The sequence below is a fragment of the Eublepharis macularius genome, chromosome 16 (genome assembly GCF_028583425.1).
Source record: "Eublepharis macularius isolate TG4126 chromosome 16, MPM_Emac_v1.0, whole genome shotgun sequence".
NCBI lineage: Eukaryota > Metazoa > Chordata > Lepidosauria > Squamata > Eublepharidae > Eublepharis > Eublepharis macularius.
In genome coordinates, this window is record NC_072805.1 from 18,349,742 (window position 1) to 18,364,864 (window position 15,123).

Here is a 15,123-nt window from a genome sequence, read left to right on the forward strand (position 1 = left end):
GTCTGTGAGAAATATTGAGTTAGAGAAAGAGGCTAGCTGTGTGAAGCCTTAGAAGAGATCTGTGTGAATGAGTTTAAATGAAGTAACTTTAAGAACCAAGAACTACTTTTATGAAACCGATACGCTTCTTGACAAAATAGTTGGTTTTGTTTTGTTATATCCCAGAATAGCTGTCATTGCTATATCCCATTCCTATCCTCAGCACCACATAGGAGCCTGACGCTTAAGCATGTTACCAAAGGGAAAATTTAAAGAAAATATCTTGAAATATAATATTCCTGGTGACAGCAATCTACCCAGAGGGTGTTAAGGGAAAGATTAAAGGCAAAATCTACCCAAGAGAAAGTAAGGGCCGTAACACCCTGTTTTAATGAAACATTTTTGTGTATTATGAATATGGGCAGGAGAAGAGAGAGAATCTTTGCCTGGAAGCTTGTGATGGTTCTCAGCCACCCTATCGAGGCACGGAGTGTACTGTACTATGCTACAGGGCTTTCTCGACCCAGGGATTGCAAGACGCTTTTGTTTATCCAAAGCAGATTTCCTCCGTGAGTCATTTCACTGCTCCCAACATGAAATCCCATCTCCTTTAATAACAAACACAAAGAGCCAATCTCCATCCGCCCCTAGCACTGCTCAGCAAATAGGTGGGGACTGGCAAGAAGGAAAAAAAAAACTCCAGACCAAGCGCAAAGGCACACAAGAGAAGAATTGCCAGTCTAGGAAGGTCCCATCTGCATTAAGATGACCAGGGGGAATTTCTGCAGCGTTCTGGTGACTGGAGCCAATCGAGGTATCGGTTTTGAACTGGTGAAGCAGCTCCTAGGACTGCCAAAACCCCCACAATGGATTTTTGCCACGTGCCGGGATCCTCGGGATGCAAGAGCGCAGGTGAGAGCAAGACATTTCTGAGAGTCTCTCTACACAAGACGCGATGGCATGTGTTCGTCAAGTATAGGGATACGCAACATTAGCCGGGAAGCGTAGTTTTAAAAGGCAGGAGCTGGCAGAGATCGTTCCTCAGAGGGTTTGTTAATTTCATCTTCGCCTTCCCAAAGGCTCTGTCAATTATACCTCCCGGGTCTAAAACTGTGTGGGATGGCAACCAGAGGGCAGCCAGGAATGGGAATGGGCTGGAGCTGCCTTCCAGACCTGGCTTGAACCTGGAGAGGTTCTAACGGGCTGAAGTTTCCCTTTTGGCATTTGTCAGTCCCTTCACACAGCTCCAGTGTATAGCAAAGACTTTGCCCTTCCACTGGCTCTGTCTAAAAAACTACCCTTCCTGGCTACCATTGCATCTCCCGACACATGTCCTTCACGTGTCAGATGTCTCATGTAGAGAGACTCTCAGTGAACAGTCCTTTTAGGAAGGGCTGGTTTTAGTCTGCAGGTAAATGGAGCTATAATGGTCACAGTACTAGTTTGCAAAAGAAGAAGAGTTGGCATTCTATCTGTATGGAGTCATATAGCAAACCTTTGCAACCCAAATATAGTTATTACTTTGGCCCTTAGGGTACTGATGTGGCCTATTGAGAAGTGGGTGTAAATTTGTCAGGGTTGGGAGGTTCTCATGTACAAGCTTTACTGAAAACCTGGCCTAAGGCTAGGAAGAATTGGCTGCAGAGCGTTAAGTATTGCAATTCTGTGGGAGACTGGGGCAGGGAAAGTATGTGTGTGGGAGGCCCACCACATGGGCCGTTTTCACACTGCTTACTGGCCACAGAATATCGTGCCAAGCTCCTGGAACGACAGCATCTTCCTGGTGCCTGGAAGACGCTGTCATTCCGGGAGCTTGGCACGATGTTCTGTGGCCGGTAAGCAGTGTGAAAATGGCCATGGATGCTCCATAACTGAGGCAAATGTTTCTGTGTTTGTAGCAGCACCGCAAGCCCTGTCACTATGTAGCAGCAGCCTTGGTGATGCTATTGTAACTTTCCTTTGTAGGGGTTTGATGGGGCTTAGGAAGCAAACTTTCACACAATTGTAAGTTAAGGGAAAAAAATTAAAACCGTTTAACAATAAATACAATGCAACTTTTTTTTTTTGCAACCAAAGAGAAAATTTCAGCCAACAATGTGTTTGAAAAGGTAAACAGTTCAGCTTGTCAGATCCCACCAGGTGAGAAAGTCCTTCTTCACAGTCTTTTTGATTTAAAGCAACTGTAGCCCAGGCTTCTGTCCTCTTCTTGGGGAATTACAGCTCTGCAAAAATAATACAATCCCAGTAATAACACCAACCAAACACAATACACAAATACCACTTTTAGTCATATTGTTCGCATACAACATCTCTGATTACTTTATTCAAGGTGATAAGAGCATATTAATTATTATTAAGCTCCCCAGCAACCAGCAACCTTCTTCCTCAGCTGCCTGGTTCCAGCTACCAACTCGCAATTTAGTTCCTTAACTCATCGTGGTTTGAATGTTTTTTTAAGTCAAGTTGCTGGTCGTTAGGACGTGTAAGTTCACGGGCAATTCCTGCAGAAATCTCAAAAGCTAGGAGCAGAGTATCAGATCTGGTTGGGTATGATCTTTTGGGAAAGATTGCAGTCAAAGCGCCTTTGCATGCTGAGTGGAGGGAGAGGTTGCATGTTTGCAGATCTCACTTGCATAAGTACCATTGTCCTAGCCCAGCTTCCCAGGGGTGTAATCCCCATATCCCCAGGGCCATCAGAAGATTTTTTTTTTAAAGAATCACAAAGTCAATTATAGATTTTAAGCTATAGTAGTATGTCAGTGAACAAAAGGACTGTATTGCCTAGGGGTGTCCCACTAAAGCAATATGTAAATTACATTTTTTTAAAGAGCTCTGGTGATGCATAGCAGAGAGAAACTATGACCTCAGGGGCAGGAAGGCATAGGTTTGGTATAATGGTTAAGAGCTGCAGACTCTAATCCGGAGAACTGGGTTTGATTCCCCACTCCTCCACTTGAAGCAAGCAGATTCTTCCTTGGTGGTCGCCCGTCCAAGTACCGACCCTGCTTAGCTTCTAAGATCTGATGAGACTGTGCTATACAGTTGAGTTTTATTATTACGATTCACCAATGGAGAACCTTTCCCACTACCTACTTTATTGTCCATTATATAGTGTACCCAGAGCTAAATTTTTGGCTAGAATCCTATCAGTGACAAACACATACTCTGAAATCGAGAAGATTGTGTTTTTGTTATCTGACACTGATAATCATGTGTCCTATAGAGTCTCTCAGTTTGCACTCGCAGCCAAAAAGGTAAGATCTAAGGTGGTACTGAATGAGGCTGCTTCGTGATCCGTGGGATAGTTTGGCATACTGTATTGTCTTAATTAATGTTAGTAACCTATATAAACTGTGATAAGGGACTTGTTTATTAGTCAGTGTTTGGTGAATTGTGACGGCCTATGGCAATAGACAATAAACTCTTTCGACTATTACGATCCAAAATCAAAATTTAGATCAGCATGTACAGTAATATATAACAAGTACATTAATTACAAATTACACATATCTAAGGATTAAATGGCAACTATGTACTAAAATGAATAAAATCATTAAAATATAATTAAGAATTCTTAAAAGAAGTTAAAATATTCTGTCTGATTAAGCTAGCCAGGGCACAGAATCTTGCTACCTTGACAATAAATTCATTGCAGCAGTCAGCTAAAAGGAGAGCAGAATAAAATTGATTAGATCTGCCTGGGCAGGTGGCAATAATTGGTAAAATTGATGTGGTTCGAATCTCCTGATAGTACTGACAGTATAAAAGAACGTGCTTTATTGTCTCTACCAGTCCGGATGATCATGCTATACCATGCCACCTTCCCTCCCTGAACTGGATAATAGCAAAGCACAAATAACAGATCTAGTTTTTCTAGGAAGGGCCAAAAGGGGACACACCCGCTTTTTGTGGTATAACATATGCCCTTTTCTGATTCCAGGAGCTGAAAACACTGGCTTCCAAACATCCCAACTTAGTGATATTACAACTTGGTATGTTCGCTGCATTCTTTCTCTGCTTTGTTCCTCTATTATCAGTTCTTTATCCATGCTGCTAGTGGGGCAAAGAGTACCAGGGGTCCACATGTATATTCTTTTGAACAGAAGTAGGCTCCAAAGGAATCTTTCTGGGAGGTCTTTGGTGGCTCTCTGGGTTTAAGACCAGCAACAACAGTGAGAGAAAGTACTGTGCCAACCACTCTGCCAGGGCATTTCTTTAGCAATTCCTATCTTTGCTCTTGCTGTAGAGAAACCTGCATGCCTTCTGGCTTCATTCATGGAAAGGACGGGCATTCATGAGCTAAGTGCATCTGTCATCACTTGGCACGTCCTCCGGGCAAACTTTTTGTTCTTGTTAGTTCTGTTCTTTAGAAAAATTGGGGTTTTTTTCTTAAGTCCATCTGCAGACGGTAGAGAGTCAAGGGAAATCTCTAACTAGTCAAGGCCTGCGTAGACATTATTCAGTGGCTGAGATTGTAGCTGGAAAAAAACCCCTTTCTTCCTGCCAGTTATTTATGTATTTATTTATGTCATTCAGTGTCCTGTTTTTCTCTGTGACAGGAATGCAAAGCAGCACAGAACCACCCGCTTGAAATAAACAGCAATATAAGAAAGCAAAATACAAGAAACAAAGGGGGGGGGAATCCTGCACAGTTTTTAAATCTGGGGATCAGCTCACTCAATGGTCCCACGGTGAAGGCCGAGAGTCATTTGGCTTCCACAAAGGAAGGAGACAGAAACACAGAGTCTCTCTACATGAGACATCTGACACGTGAAGAACACGTGTCGGGAGATGCAATATTAGCCGGGGAGGGTAGTTTAAAAAGACAGAGCCGGCAGCAGGGCAAAGGCTTTGCTAGACACTGGAGGTGTGTGAAGGGGCTGTGAAGTGCCAGAAGGGAAACTTCAGCTTATTATAACCTCTCCAGGTCCAAGCCTGGCTCTGGAAGGCAGCTCCACCCCATTTCCATTCCTAGCTGCCCTCTGGCTGTGATTCCACACAGTTTTAGACTGGAGAGGTAAAACTGACAGAGCCTTCGAGGAGGTGATGAAATTAACAAACCCTCTGAGGAGCAATCTCTGCCAGCTCTGCTTTTTAAAACTACGCTTCCCAGCTAACATTCCATCTCAGTGCACGTGACAAACATGCGCCCGAGGCATCTCATGTAGAGAGACAGATGTTCCTTAACACTTCCTCTCCCATTGCCCCAGTTAAGCCATTCAGGGGGTGGTAACACCGTACAAGCAGGAGTGACCTTCATACATTACTCCCCATCATGTGGGTTCATCTCACCTGGAAGGGTATTTTGGTAGCAGGAGAGTGATATGCTTTCCTTTGGAGAAGCATTCATGCAAGCCTTGTCATAAAATCTTTGGCAGTGTAGATTCACCAGCAATGTCTGTCTGTGGTGGTGGAAATTGCTGTCAAGTTGCAGGCTACTTACGACAACCCTGTAGGGTTTTCCAGGCAAGAGACGTTCAGAGGCGGTGTGCCATTGCCTGTGTCTGCAAGACCCTGGCCTTCCTTGATGGTCTCCCATCCAAGTAGTAACCAAGTAGTAACTAAGTAGTAACTAAGTAGTAACCCTGCTTAGTTTCTAAGATCTGATGATATTGGACTAGCCTGGGCCATCCAGGTTAGGGCACTGTCCCTCTATAATCCTCTGAAAACCACCAAGGTCCCCTAGCACAGCACCTCACAACGGCTTCCCCAGTTTGGCTTATTATGACAAAACATTTTCAACCCTTACTCTTGCAGGTGGGGCAATAGCTGAGTGGCTCATCAGGGGCATTAATGGTGGCCATCTAGAACTCAAAGTGAAGAGCCATTAAAATGTCACTTCCTGCAGTCATTTGAGAATACATTAGGGTTACTAGCTCATTACTGCAAAGCTGGAAGTGTCATCACCGCATAGGTGTGACACTCTAAGAACCTCCCAGAACTCTATGGTTTTACCATAGATTATCGGGTGAATCCTACAGCATCTCACTGATGTGGTGATGTCACTTTCGAAAGTGCACCGGAATAGTGACGTGGCACTGTTGTTGCAACAATGTTTTCCCCACCCATTTTTCCCCACGACCCTGCTGAGTGGTGGCGGAGACAGCAACAGATAGCAGGTCATCTTCCACCACAGCAGGAGACCCAGTAAGGCTAGGAATATGGCTTCTGAAAGTTATATCTATCTGAGCACATGAAAACATGAATCAAATTGTTAATCCATCAAGGTTAGTCTTGTCTACTCAGACGAGCAGTGGTTCTCCAGCGTGTCCAGTCTTCTTAATCAACTCTTACCTGGTCCTTTTAGAGGGACCCCCTGCATATCGAGCTGTGCTGCTGAGAGACAGCCCCTCCAGGCACAGGAAGATGTTAGGCCGTCAATCCATCTGACCCTCTCCTTTTTAGGCTGACATGAAAATCCTCCACGGCCCCTGGCTGAGACAAGCCATTTCCCAGCCCTGTTACTGGAGACCTTAACGGCTCAGGCATGCGTCTTGAAAAGGATTATCAACTTTGTGCAAATAGCAGAACAGCCCAGATTAACTGAGCAGTTTCTAGGCAAAAGGAACAAAGACAGAAACAAAATGGAACAAACTAAGAATGCCCTTGAGCCAGCACACCTTCTGTCAATCGGTCCTCAGTGTTCTACTTTTTAATGTATTGCTTGCCCTTCCTGCCCACAACAGCATCTCTCTGGGAGTTCCATTAACTTTGCATGTTACATCCTGACTCCAGCAGAGATTTAGTTCCTCCACCCATAAGAAAAGCTTTGGGCTTTTTTTTTCTTTTAAAAAAAGAATTATCATCCACAATTTATATAACTGCCTTGTGCACGGTCAGAACCTCCACCCTTCTAGCTTACTCCAGTGAGAGCCAGTGTGGTATAATGGCTAGAGTCTCAGACTAGGAACTGAGAGACCCAGGTACGAATCTTCACTCTGCCATGGAAATTCACTGGGTAACTTTGGTCCAGCCATGCACGCTCAGCCTAAGCTACCTCACAGAGTTCCAGTGAGGATAAAATAGAGAAAAGGAGAAAGACGTAAGCTGCTTCGGATCCTCACCGGGGAGAAAGGCAGGATGTTAATTAATAAACTAATATTCCAAGTGACAGTTTTCCAGGGTCCTGCCCAACTCTGCTAAGATACAAAGCTGGGAAAGGGCAGGAGCTTTCGGGGTCAGTCACCGCTCTTTCAGAGCTCTCTCAGCCCCACCCACCTCACAAGGTGTTTTGTTGTGGGGATAATAATGACATACTTTGTAAACCACTCTGAGTGGATGTTAAGTCATCCTGAAGGGCATATATAAATCAAATATTATTATTATTATTATATGCAAACATGGGTTTTATCTAGGGTTGCCAGCTGCCAGCTGGAGATCTCCTGGAATTACAACTGATCTCCAGGCCACAGAGATCAGTTCCCCTGGAGAAAATGGCTGCTTTAGAGGGTGGATTCTATGGAATTATATCACGCTGAGGTCCTTTCCCTCTCCAATCCCTGCCTTCTCCAGGTTTCACCTCCCAAATCTCCAGGAATTTCCCAGCTTGGAGCTGGCAACCCTAGTTTTATCACTAAGCCCCTAAAACAAGCCATGTTTGCTTTAAAAGTAAAACATCCAAAAATGTGATTTATATGTTGAATGAGTCCCACTGAGTTCAACAAGCATTGTTTCCTGGTAAGCTTGCAGAGGAGAGCAGTTTTCCGCTATATGCCGGAGATTTCTGACAAGAGTTTAAAGCATTTCTTTAAATATACATCTGGAAGCTGTTTCTGCCCCAGCCTGGAAGCTGTGGTCAAGGGACTGAAGGAGTAAGTATGCTGGGAACTTTGCAGCAAACACGCTCACCAGGCAACCAGAGCTTGTTTGAACTCCCTTGATTACCAGCAAGGTGAGCTCCTGGTAGGATTACTTCAACACTTCCTGATCGCTTCAATGCTTCACATTAGTAAAATTCAGGCCTGCTGCCAGTTGGCAGCGGACTTAAAAAAAACTTCACAGTATGACTGCAGAGGGAAAAAATCGGGGATACAGCGGCCAGGAGCGGGTCCGCGTCCCACGTCTGCCTTGAAAGTGGGAAAACCTTGCAAACATTGGACACGGAACAGGTACAAACACATTCTAAAAACCGAGTGCAAAAAGTACCAGCGTTTGTCTCGAGCACCATATTGTGCTGAGCAGTTTTGCACCTACAGAGCAGCCCCTTGGCCGTTGCAGCTTGTGGCTCTGTTAACCCCCATCATCATGTTTGTTTGAGAAGAGACACCCCCTGAGGTCATGGCCACTCAAGTAATTAAACTGACTTACATATAATATATAGAACTGCTTGCTCTTTGCGCTTGCGCAATCAAATGCATTCTTCAAATGATCAGCATTGGATAGATCAAGATGAGTAGCTGTGTTAGTCTGTCTGTAGCAGTAGAAAAGAGCAAGAGTCCAGTAGCACCTGTAAGACTAATAAAATTTGTCGTAGGGTATGAGCTTTCGTGAGTCACAACTCACTTCTTCAGATACCTTTATCTGAAGTGAGCTGTGACTCACGAAAGCTCATACCCTGCCACAAACGTTGGTAGTCTTACAGGTGCTACTGGACTCTTGCTCTTTTCTACTGCATCATTGGATAGAATACATTGGTAGCTTTTTCTGCTGCACAACTAGGCAGTAGCTCCTAGTTAGAAAGTAATTGCAAAAGTAGCCGGGTTCACTGACAGATACTGAGACACTAATTAGTCAGACTCAACTCAAAAACCCAAAAGTGCTTTTTTTAAAAAAAATGGATTGTGTGCTCTTTTAAAAATTGGAGGCAGCAGCAGATGAGTGTGTGGCAGCAGAGAGAGAGTCCCGTCATGTAAGAAAGCAGTGTAATCGTGCAGACGCATCCAAATTCATTTGGCTGCGTCTGAACAACTCGCAGAATAGGAGCTGAACTGACAAATATTCAAACATGCCTAAAGAGAACAAGTAACATTCTGGAAGTAAGTGTGCTAACTCCTTTGGACGGAGCAAGCCTTTCTCTCTCTTTGATTTGGTTAAGAGCTCCGAGATGCTTCTTGATCCAGTTAGAGATGCAGCTTAGTTCAGTTACATCAGGGCCAAAAATGGAAACTGACCTCTGCTCCAGAATCAATTGATCAAGCTTTGCTGATTCCCACTAGTGTAACCTCCAGAGTCGACTACTGAACAGTGCAGGGCTGCCCTTAAAGGTAGCCCAGAAACCGCAAGTGGTGCAAAATGTACCATCTCGAATGTCTAACTGGTGCTGATTAACACCTACCCTGGAATATATTTCCTAGCTCCCTATTACTTTTTTCCAAGGTGCTGGTTCTTACTTTTGAAGTCTTTTCCCGCCTGGAGCCCATAAACAATCTATTCCTTTATCAAGCTGTGTGGCCTCTTTTTTTTACTTTATTCGTACAGCACCTTTCTCCGCAGTGGGGACTCAAAGCAGCTTATATCATTTTCCTCTCCTCCGTTTGTTCCTCACAACAAACCCTGCGAGGTAGGTTTGGCTGAGAGTTTATAACTGGCCAGAGGTCACCCAGAGAGCTTCTGGGGCAGAGCAGGGACTTGAACCTCAATCACCCAGATCCTAATCTGTTACTCTAGCCACTGCACAACACTGCTCTCTGCTTTTCAGTGTGATGTAGTGGTTACAATGCTAGACTAGGGAGACTCGAGTTCAATTCCCCACTCTGCCACATCTGTTTTCTGCATAACCTTGGGCCAGTCATTCACTCCCTCAGCCCAGCCTACCTCACAGGGTGGTTGTTGTGAAGACAAAATGTGAAAGCTGCCTTAAGCTGCTTTGGGGAGAAAAGTAGGGTATACATATCTAAATAAATAAATGTAGCAGTTCCTGCTAACAGTGCCAGCATACAGGTTGGTGAGACCCGGCTCAGGCTGCCTGTGGGCTTTCTCAATAGCGACTTCTCTCCTCTGGAATGGCTTTCTCCATTGGCCTTGAGAGTCTCTCAAGGCACAGCTTTTTATGCAGGCCTTGAGTAAGGGCAAGAGATAGCATGATGGATTACTTGGCTCTTCTACAATGTTTATGACAACACTGGTTTTGATAGAGGTTTTTGATTTTATGGTGTCTTCCTGTTTCTTACTTGATGTATTTTTGTAAGCTACTACAACGCTTTCAGTGAAGGAGAAACCATATTTCAATGAAGACCAAAAAGGTGGGATTATGCCAAACCACCCAAACACATACCAAACAGCACCAGGAATGGACTTGAGCCATATCCCGGACTAATTCCCCTCCATCCTTGTTCTAGAGGCCACCGACGAAGTGACCATCAAGGCTGCTGCAAAGGAAGCCGAGGCCCACTTGGCTGGAAAGGGAATCAACCTCTTGATCAACAATGCCGGCGTCATGCCTCCGAGCACCCTGGAGTCAGTGACCCAGGAAGACATGCTGAGTGTGTACAGAATCAACGTAGTTGGGCCGATGCTGGTAACCAAGGTAGACCTTTGCATCATGCCACGTATTAGGGCACAACTTCTCCAGGGAAGGAAGAGACTACGGGGTAAAGATAGCAGTAAGTGGGATCAAAGCCCATCCTTCAGTTGCAACGTAAGTCTGGCTTTCAGTAGTTGCTGAAACAACAGGCGGACATCTAATACCCAATTCTGAACTTGGTTCCTGCAGTACGAATGTGAAAACTCACAATGGGGCCAAGTACAGAAAAAGGGAACGTTGCTACCTGGAGTGGGGTGGAGGATGTCCAGGTTTGCAAGAAAATTGCAAAATGTTTTTTTTAATTGGAGTGGTTTAGCCCCTCCCCCAAAATGATGAATGCCAACCAAGATCTCAGGAAACCTTGTGAGATCACGGATGGCCATCTGGGATTGCTTAGCAACTCCAGCAGGAAGAAGGGAGAGTAAGCGGTGGTGGTGAGGTGGGGCAAGGGAAAGAAGGTAGCAACAGGGAGGCTAGAGAAAGTGAGGGAGTGGATGGGATTTCTCTCCCCTGGAAGTCTCATGGGCCTCCACTTACGACAGCAATTCAGGTGTCGGTTCAGTTGTTGCGGTCATAAGCTGTACATTCATTTAAGTCAATTCGCTACATTTAAAAAAACTCCACAAATGAAGGAAAGACAGGTGCAGAAAAGTGGCTCAGGTTGTTTTTCTCTACAGGCATTCTTGCCCTTGTTGAAAGCAGCTGCCAAGCAGAGCAAGGAGAAGGGATGGTGCTGCAGCAAGGCAGCTGTTATAAACACTTCCACAATTGGCAGCTCCATCGGGAACCCACCCAGCATGAATACCTTCCCCGTGATCTCTTACCGCTGCGCTAAGGTAATCTGGCAGGCAGTAAAATCGACTCCAATCTTCCAGCTTTTGAGCAGATAAGTGGAAAGGCACTCAGATAGCTAAAAGTCCTCTGGGTGTCTATAGTACCTTTTAAAAGAAACTGCTCTGAAATTTCATAATTTCCTGCTGTTGTTGTTGGGGTTCAGTTTCCAGGCCGGTTGCATTTTTGTTTCGCAGAATGGATAGAGAGCAAAGGGTAGTGTAATTGTTAGACCAGGATCTGGAAGACCCAGGTTCGAATTCCCACTCTGCCACGGAAGCAGAGTTTGAGCCAGCCACACATTCTCAGCTTGACCTACCTCACAGGATGATTGTTGTGAGAATATAAGGAAGGAGAATGATGGAACCTGCTTGGGGGAAAAAAAAAACATGGAAGAGAAAGGAGGAAGAAAAATACAATATGCAAATGGACAGAGAAGTGTCTGTCCAACTTTGTCCTTTGAGGACATTGATACCTGTACATTGATAAACAATGCATGCAAAGTACAACCACTTTCCACCTAGTTTCATTCTTTAACCCAAAAAAGCACCTTGGGGACAAAAGAAATCCCAAAGTCTACTTTTGTGTGTGTTTGAAGTGCCTTTAAAAAAAAAATCCCATAAATTGTATTTAGGGTATTTAAAACATCTCCATGAGTTTCCCAGAAAATAATATTACAGGCAGGGCTTTTTTCCAGCTGGAACGCGGTGGAACGGAGTTCCGGAACCTCTTGAAAATGGTCACATGGCTGGTGGCCCCGCCCCCTGATCTCCAGACAGAGGGGAGTTTAGATTGCCCTCCCCTCTGTCTGGAGATCAGGGGGCGGGGCTACCAACCATGTGATCATTTTCTCCGAGGGCAACCCACTGAGTTCCACCACCTCTTTTACCAGAAAAAAAGCCCTGATTACAGGGATGCATTTTAAGTGCTCTGGAACAATACAGCCCCTCCAGATCACCTGGAGAATATCTATCTACCTCACGACTGAGAGAGAGATTTGCAACTATTAATGCATTTCTTCCACCTCTGTCTGGGTATTGTGAAACAACAGCGTCTTTTGGCATCTCCTTTCTTTTTCTTGTGTGGGACATCTACCCCAAGATAAATTTAGCTTGGAGTGCAAATACAGTCCAGGGAACAATATGTGAAAGCTTATTCAGAATACAAGTGCAAGGTTAAATAACCATATTATTTCTAGAAAGCTTTTTTGTCCTTTTCCTTATAATGCCCCCCTCCCGTGCAACATACCCTGAGCTGCTGCAAACATTTCTGACAACAGGCCTGTGCCTGATATGCAAGTTAGCCTGATATGGTGGGACAAAGGAAACACAGGAAATGCTTCCAAAACACACTGGCCATAAATGCATAAAATAATCTTGCAGCTGTTATGCATCAGGGTTTGTTAAGTAACCTCCACTGTTCTTCCTGCTATCTCCAGACTGCGCTGAATATGCTTACACGGTGCCAGGCGCTAGAATACAAGGAAGATGGAATCCTGTGTGCTGCAATCCACCCAGGCTGGGTGAAAACTGATATGGGAACAGAAAAGGTACCATCAACAAAAGCTCGGCTGTTAGAGCAGGGGGGTTCCCAGTTGTCTCACCCTGTTGAACCTGTGGGCCCTTTGGGAATGTTGAGATCAGGAAGCAGGAACCAATACAAAATGGCTGCCATGAGGTGGGTGGGGCCAATCATTAAATGTCAGGAGGTTGCAAGAAAAGCTTCTTCCTATCACGAAGATAGCTATTTCCTAATTGCTCTCTACAGGCACACAGGGGACACCTCCTAAGCATTTCTGAAGCCCCTCCTGCTTCAAGGAGAAAAGCCATTGGGTGAAGCCAGCATTTAGCCTCTTGCTTTGGCAAAGAAACAAATGGCACCACAGCATCTGTGGGTGCCACACTGGGGATGTCTGCGCTGAACCAACATGTGGCCAACGACAAGAAAGAGAAACAAAACTGAGATTGCTTACCACAGAGTAGAAGTCTGGAAGCATAGTTTGAACCTACATATCAAACTGTCTTCCTCACTTCCCCATGGCCTTTCCCCCATTCTTGAGCCTGGGGCATCTCTTGTACATCCATCAGAGACCTCAAAATGCCTGGCTCCCTTACGCATCCTTCCTAGGAACATAAAAAGCGTTTCCCAGCCTGAGCCCCAGAATCTCTTAGGCCTCTAGAGCTGTCCCTTGAGGCGAGACTACTACGTTTGGCAACCAATTGTTATACTATCCAGCTCCCAAGGGCCCAAACAGAAACTCAAACTTTTTTTTTTGCACTGTTTTAACAAATGCAGGCAGAGCTGGAGGTGGAAGAAAGCGTTCGTGGAATCCTCAACGTGCTCTCCAACCTCTCCGAAGAACAAAGTGGGAGAGTGGTGGATTGGCAGGGGAAGCTGATGGCATGGTAAAAGGAAGCCACGTGGAAGCACAATATGGAACCCACTGGTAGATGGGACCAATTCAGAAAAAACTGCTCGAAAGAACAATTGGGTCTCCTTTTCGCCCACAGCATATTTTAACAATCAGACAAAAAAAAAACCCATTTGTGCACAGCAATCCCATGACCCCCAGCTAAGTCACTGCGGGCACACCTAGCCCGAATCTTCCTGGTCCCAGCAGGGACTTTTTTGCATCTCGACGTGGCCCTTACACACTTTGCAGCCTACACAGATCTTCCATCAGTCAGCTGTATGTATAGGCAGGGCTGGAGGAGGTAGCGGGGGAACAGCACGGCCTGAAACACCCTGCTTGGCACAGCTGTAATGGCAGGAAGCACAAGAGCAACGTTTCCAGTCCTTGGAACAAAAGTTCCCTCCAATTTCTTCACAGGCCAACAATAAGTGAGTCATCTTTTAATAGGAATTCCCCACAGAATGATCTCTTTCGCATGGGGAAGTTTACATCGGGCTTATTCAGCCCATGAGGATTGGATCAGCTTCATACATCAGTTCTGGCCCCATACTGCTTTGATTCTTTAATCCCGCACTTTGTCGAACCAAAGTGGTGTCTATTTTCTATTTCTGCACTAGAAAAATGCCCCGTTTCTGCTGCAGGCTTTGAGAACTCTTCAGTTTCCACAGCCCTTCCCCTGAGGAAACTTACAAGGGCGCTGGGGATCTTTTTTTAATTTTAAAAAGAAAAATTAAAAACGCTAAAAAAGAATTGACTAAAAAGCACAGGAAAAACAGGTGAAAATTTAAAAATACCAAGTGGAATTCAGGGCTGTCTGGAGAGTTTTTGTGTTAGCTGTATTGCAGCACCCACCGCCCCCCAGTTGCAAGAGTTTTTTTTCTTTAAAAGCACCAACATTACAATGTTGCTATTCAACTTTTTAAAAGATTAGGAAAAAAAACTTAATTGGTTGCTGTTCAATCAGTCAAGACTCAGGGGAATAAAGGGGAGGGCAAATGACAGGGCCAGGCCTCACACCAAAGGAACCATTCTGCACTTCACAAAAGCCCCAGTTTGACTTTGCTAGGAAAAAAACATCAGGTACATGCACAGGAAGAAAAGCTGCAGAAAAGCTGGGTAAATATCAGTTCTGCAGCAGATCCAGCCTTTCTCTGCGTGGAATGCAAAAAAGTCTGGGAAACAGTTTGGAAACTGAATCAGGGAATTTTGACCATGCATGCAGAAGTCTGGAGAGAAATCGATGCAGTATGGTGCCAGAACTAATGAAAAAGACCTGTGTGGAAAAGATCAGTATCTGGGAATCTTAGACAACACGTCCCCTGTAAAAATCAGATTGCAAGATGACTTTCACAGTCCTCAATGAACCACAGAAATATGAAAGCCCAGCTTGTTACGAATCAGAAACTATTTCACAGACAGACACTCCAGGTGATAAAGA

The 15,123-nt window shown here is 44.9% G+C and overlaps 1 protein-coding gene across 1 annotated transcript; it reads left to right on the top strand.

The window, feature by feature from the left end:
- Positions 1-694: 694 nt before the first annotated feature.
- On the top strand, positions 695-15,098 carry LOC129343969 (C-factor-like). Its single transcript, XM_055000410.1, has 6 exons — positions 695-891; positions 3,920-3,971; positions 10,257-10,444; positions 11,119-11,277; positions 12,711-12,821; positions 13,568-15,098. The coding sequence occupies exons 1-6, from the start codon at positions 745-747 to the stop codon at positions 13,679-13,681; spliced, it is 771 nt and encodes a 256-aa protein (XP_054856385.1). The 5' UTR covers positions 695-744; the 3' UTR covers positions 13,682-15,098.
- Positions 15,099-15,123: the final 25 nt, after the last annotated feature.

Coding starts and splice junctions, on each gene's coding strand:
- LOC129343969 (XM_055000410.1), top strand. CDS start 745: ATGACCAGGGGGAATTTCTGCAGCGTTCTGGTGACTGGAGCCAATCGA. Junction 11,278..12,710: donor TCTCTTACCGCTGCGCTAAG/GTAATCTGGCAG, acceptor TGCTATCTCCAG/ACTGCGCTGAATATGCTTAC. Junction 12,822..13,567: donor CTGATATGGGAACAGAAAAG/GTACCATCAACA, acceptor TAACAAATGCAG/GCAGAGCTGGAGGTGGAAGA.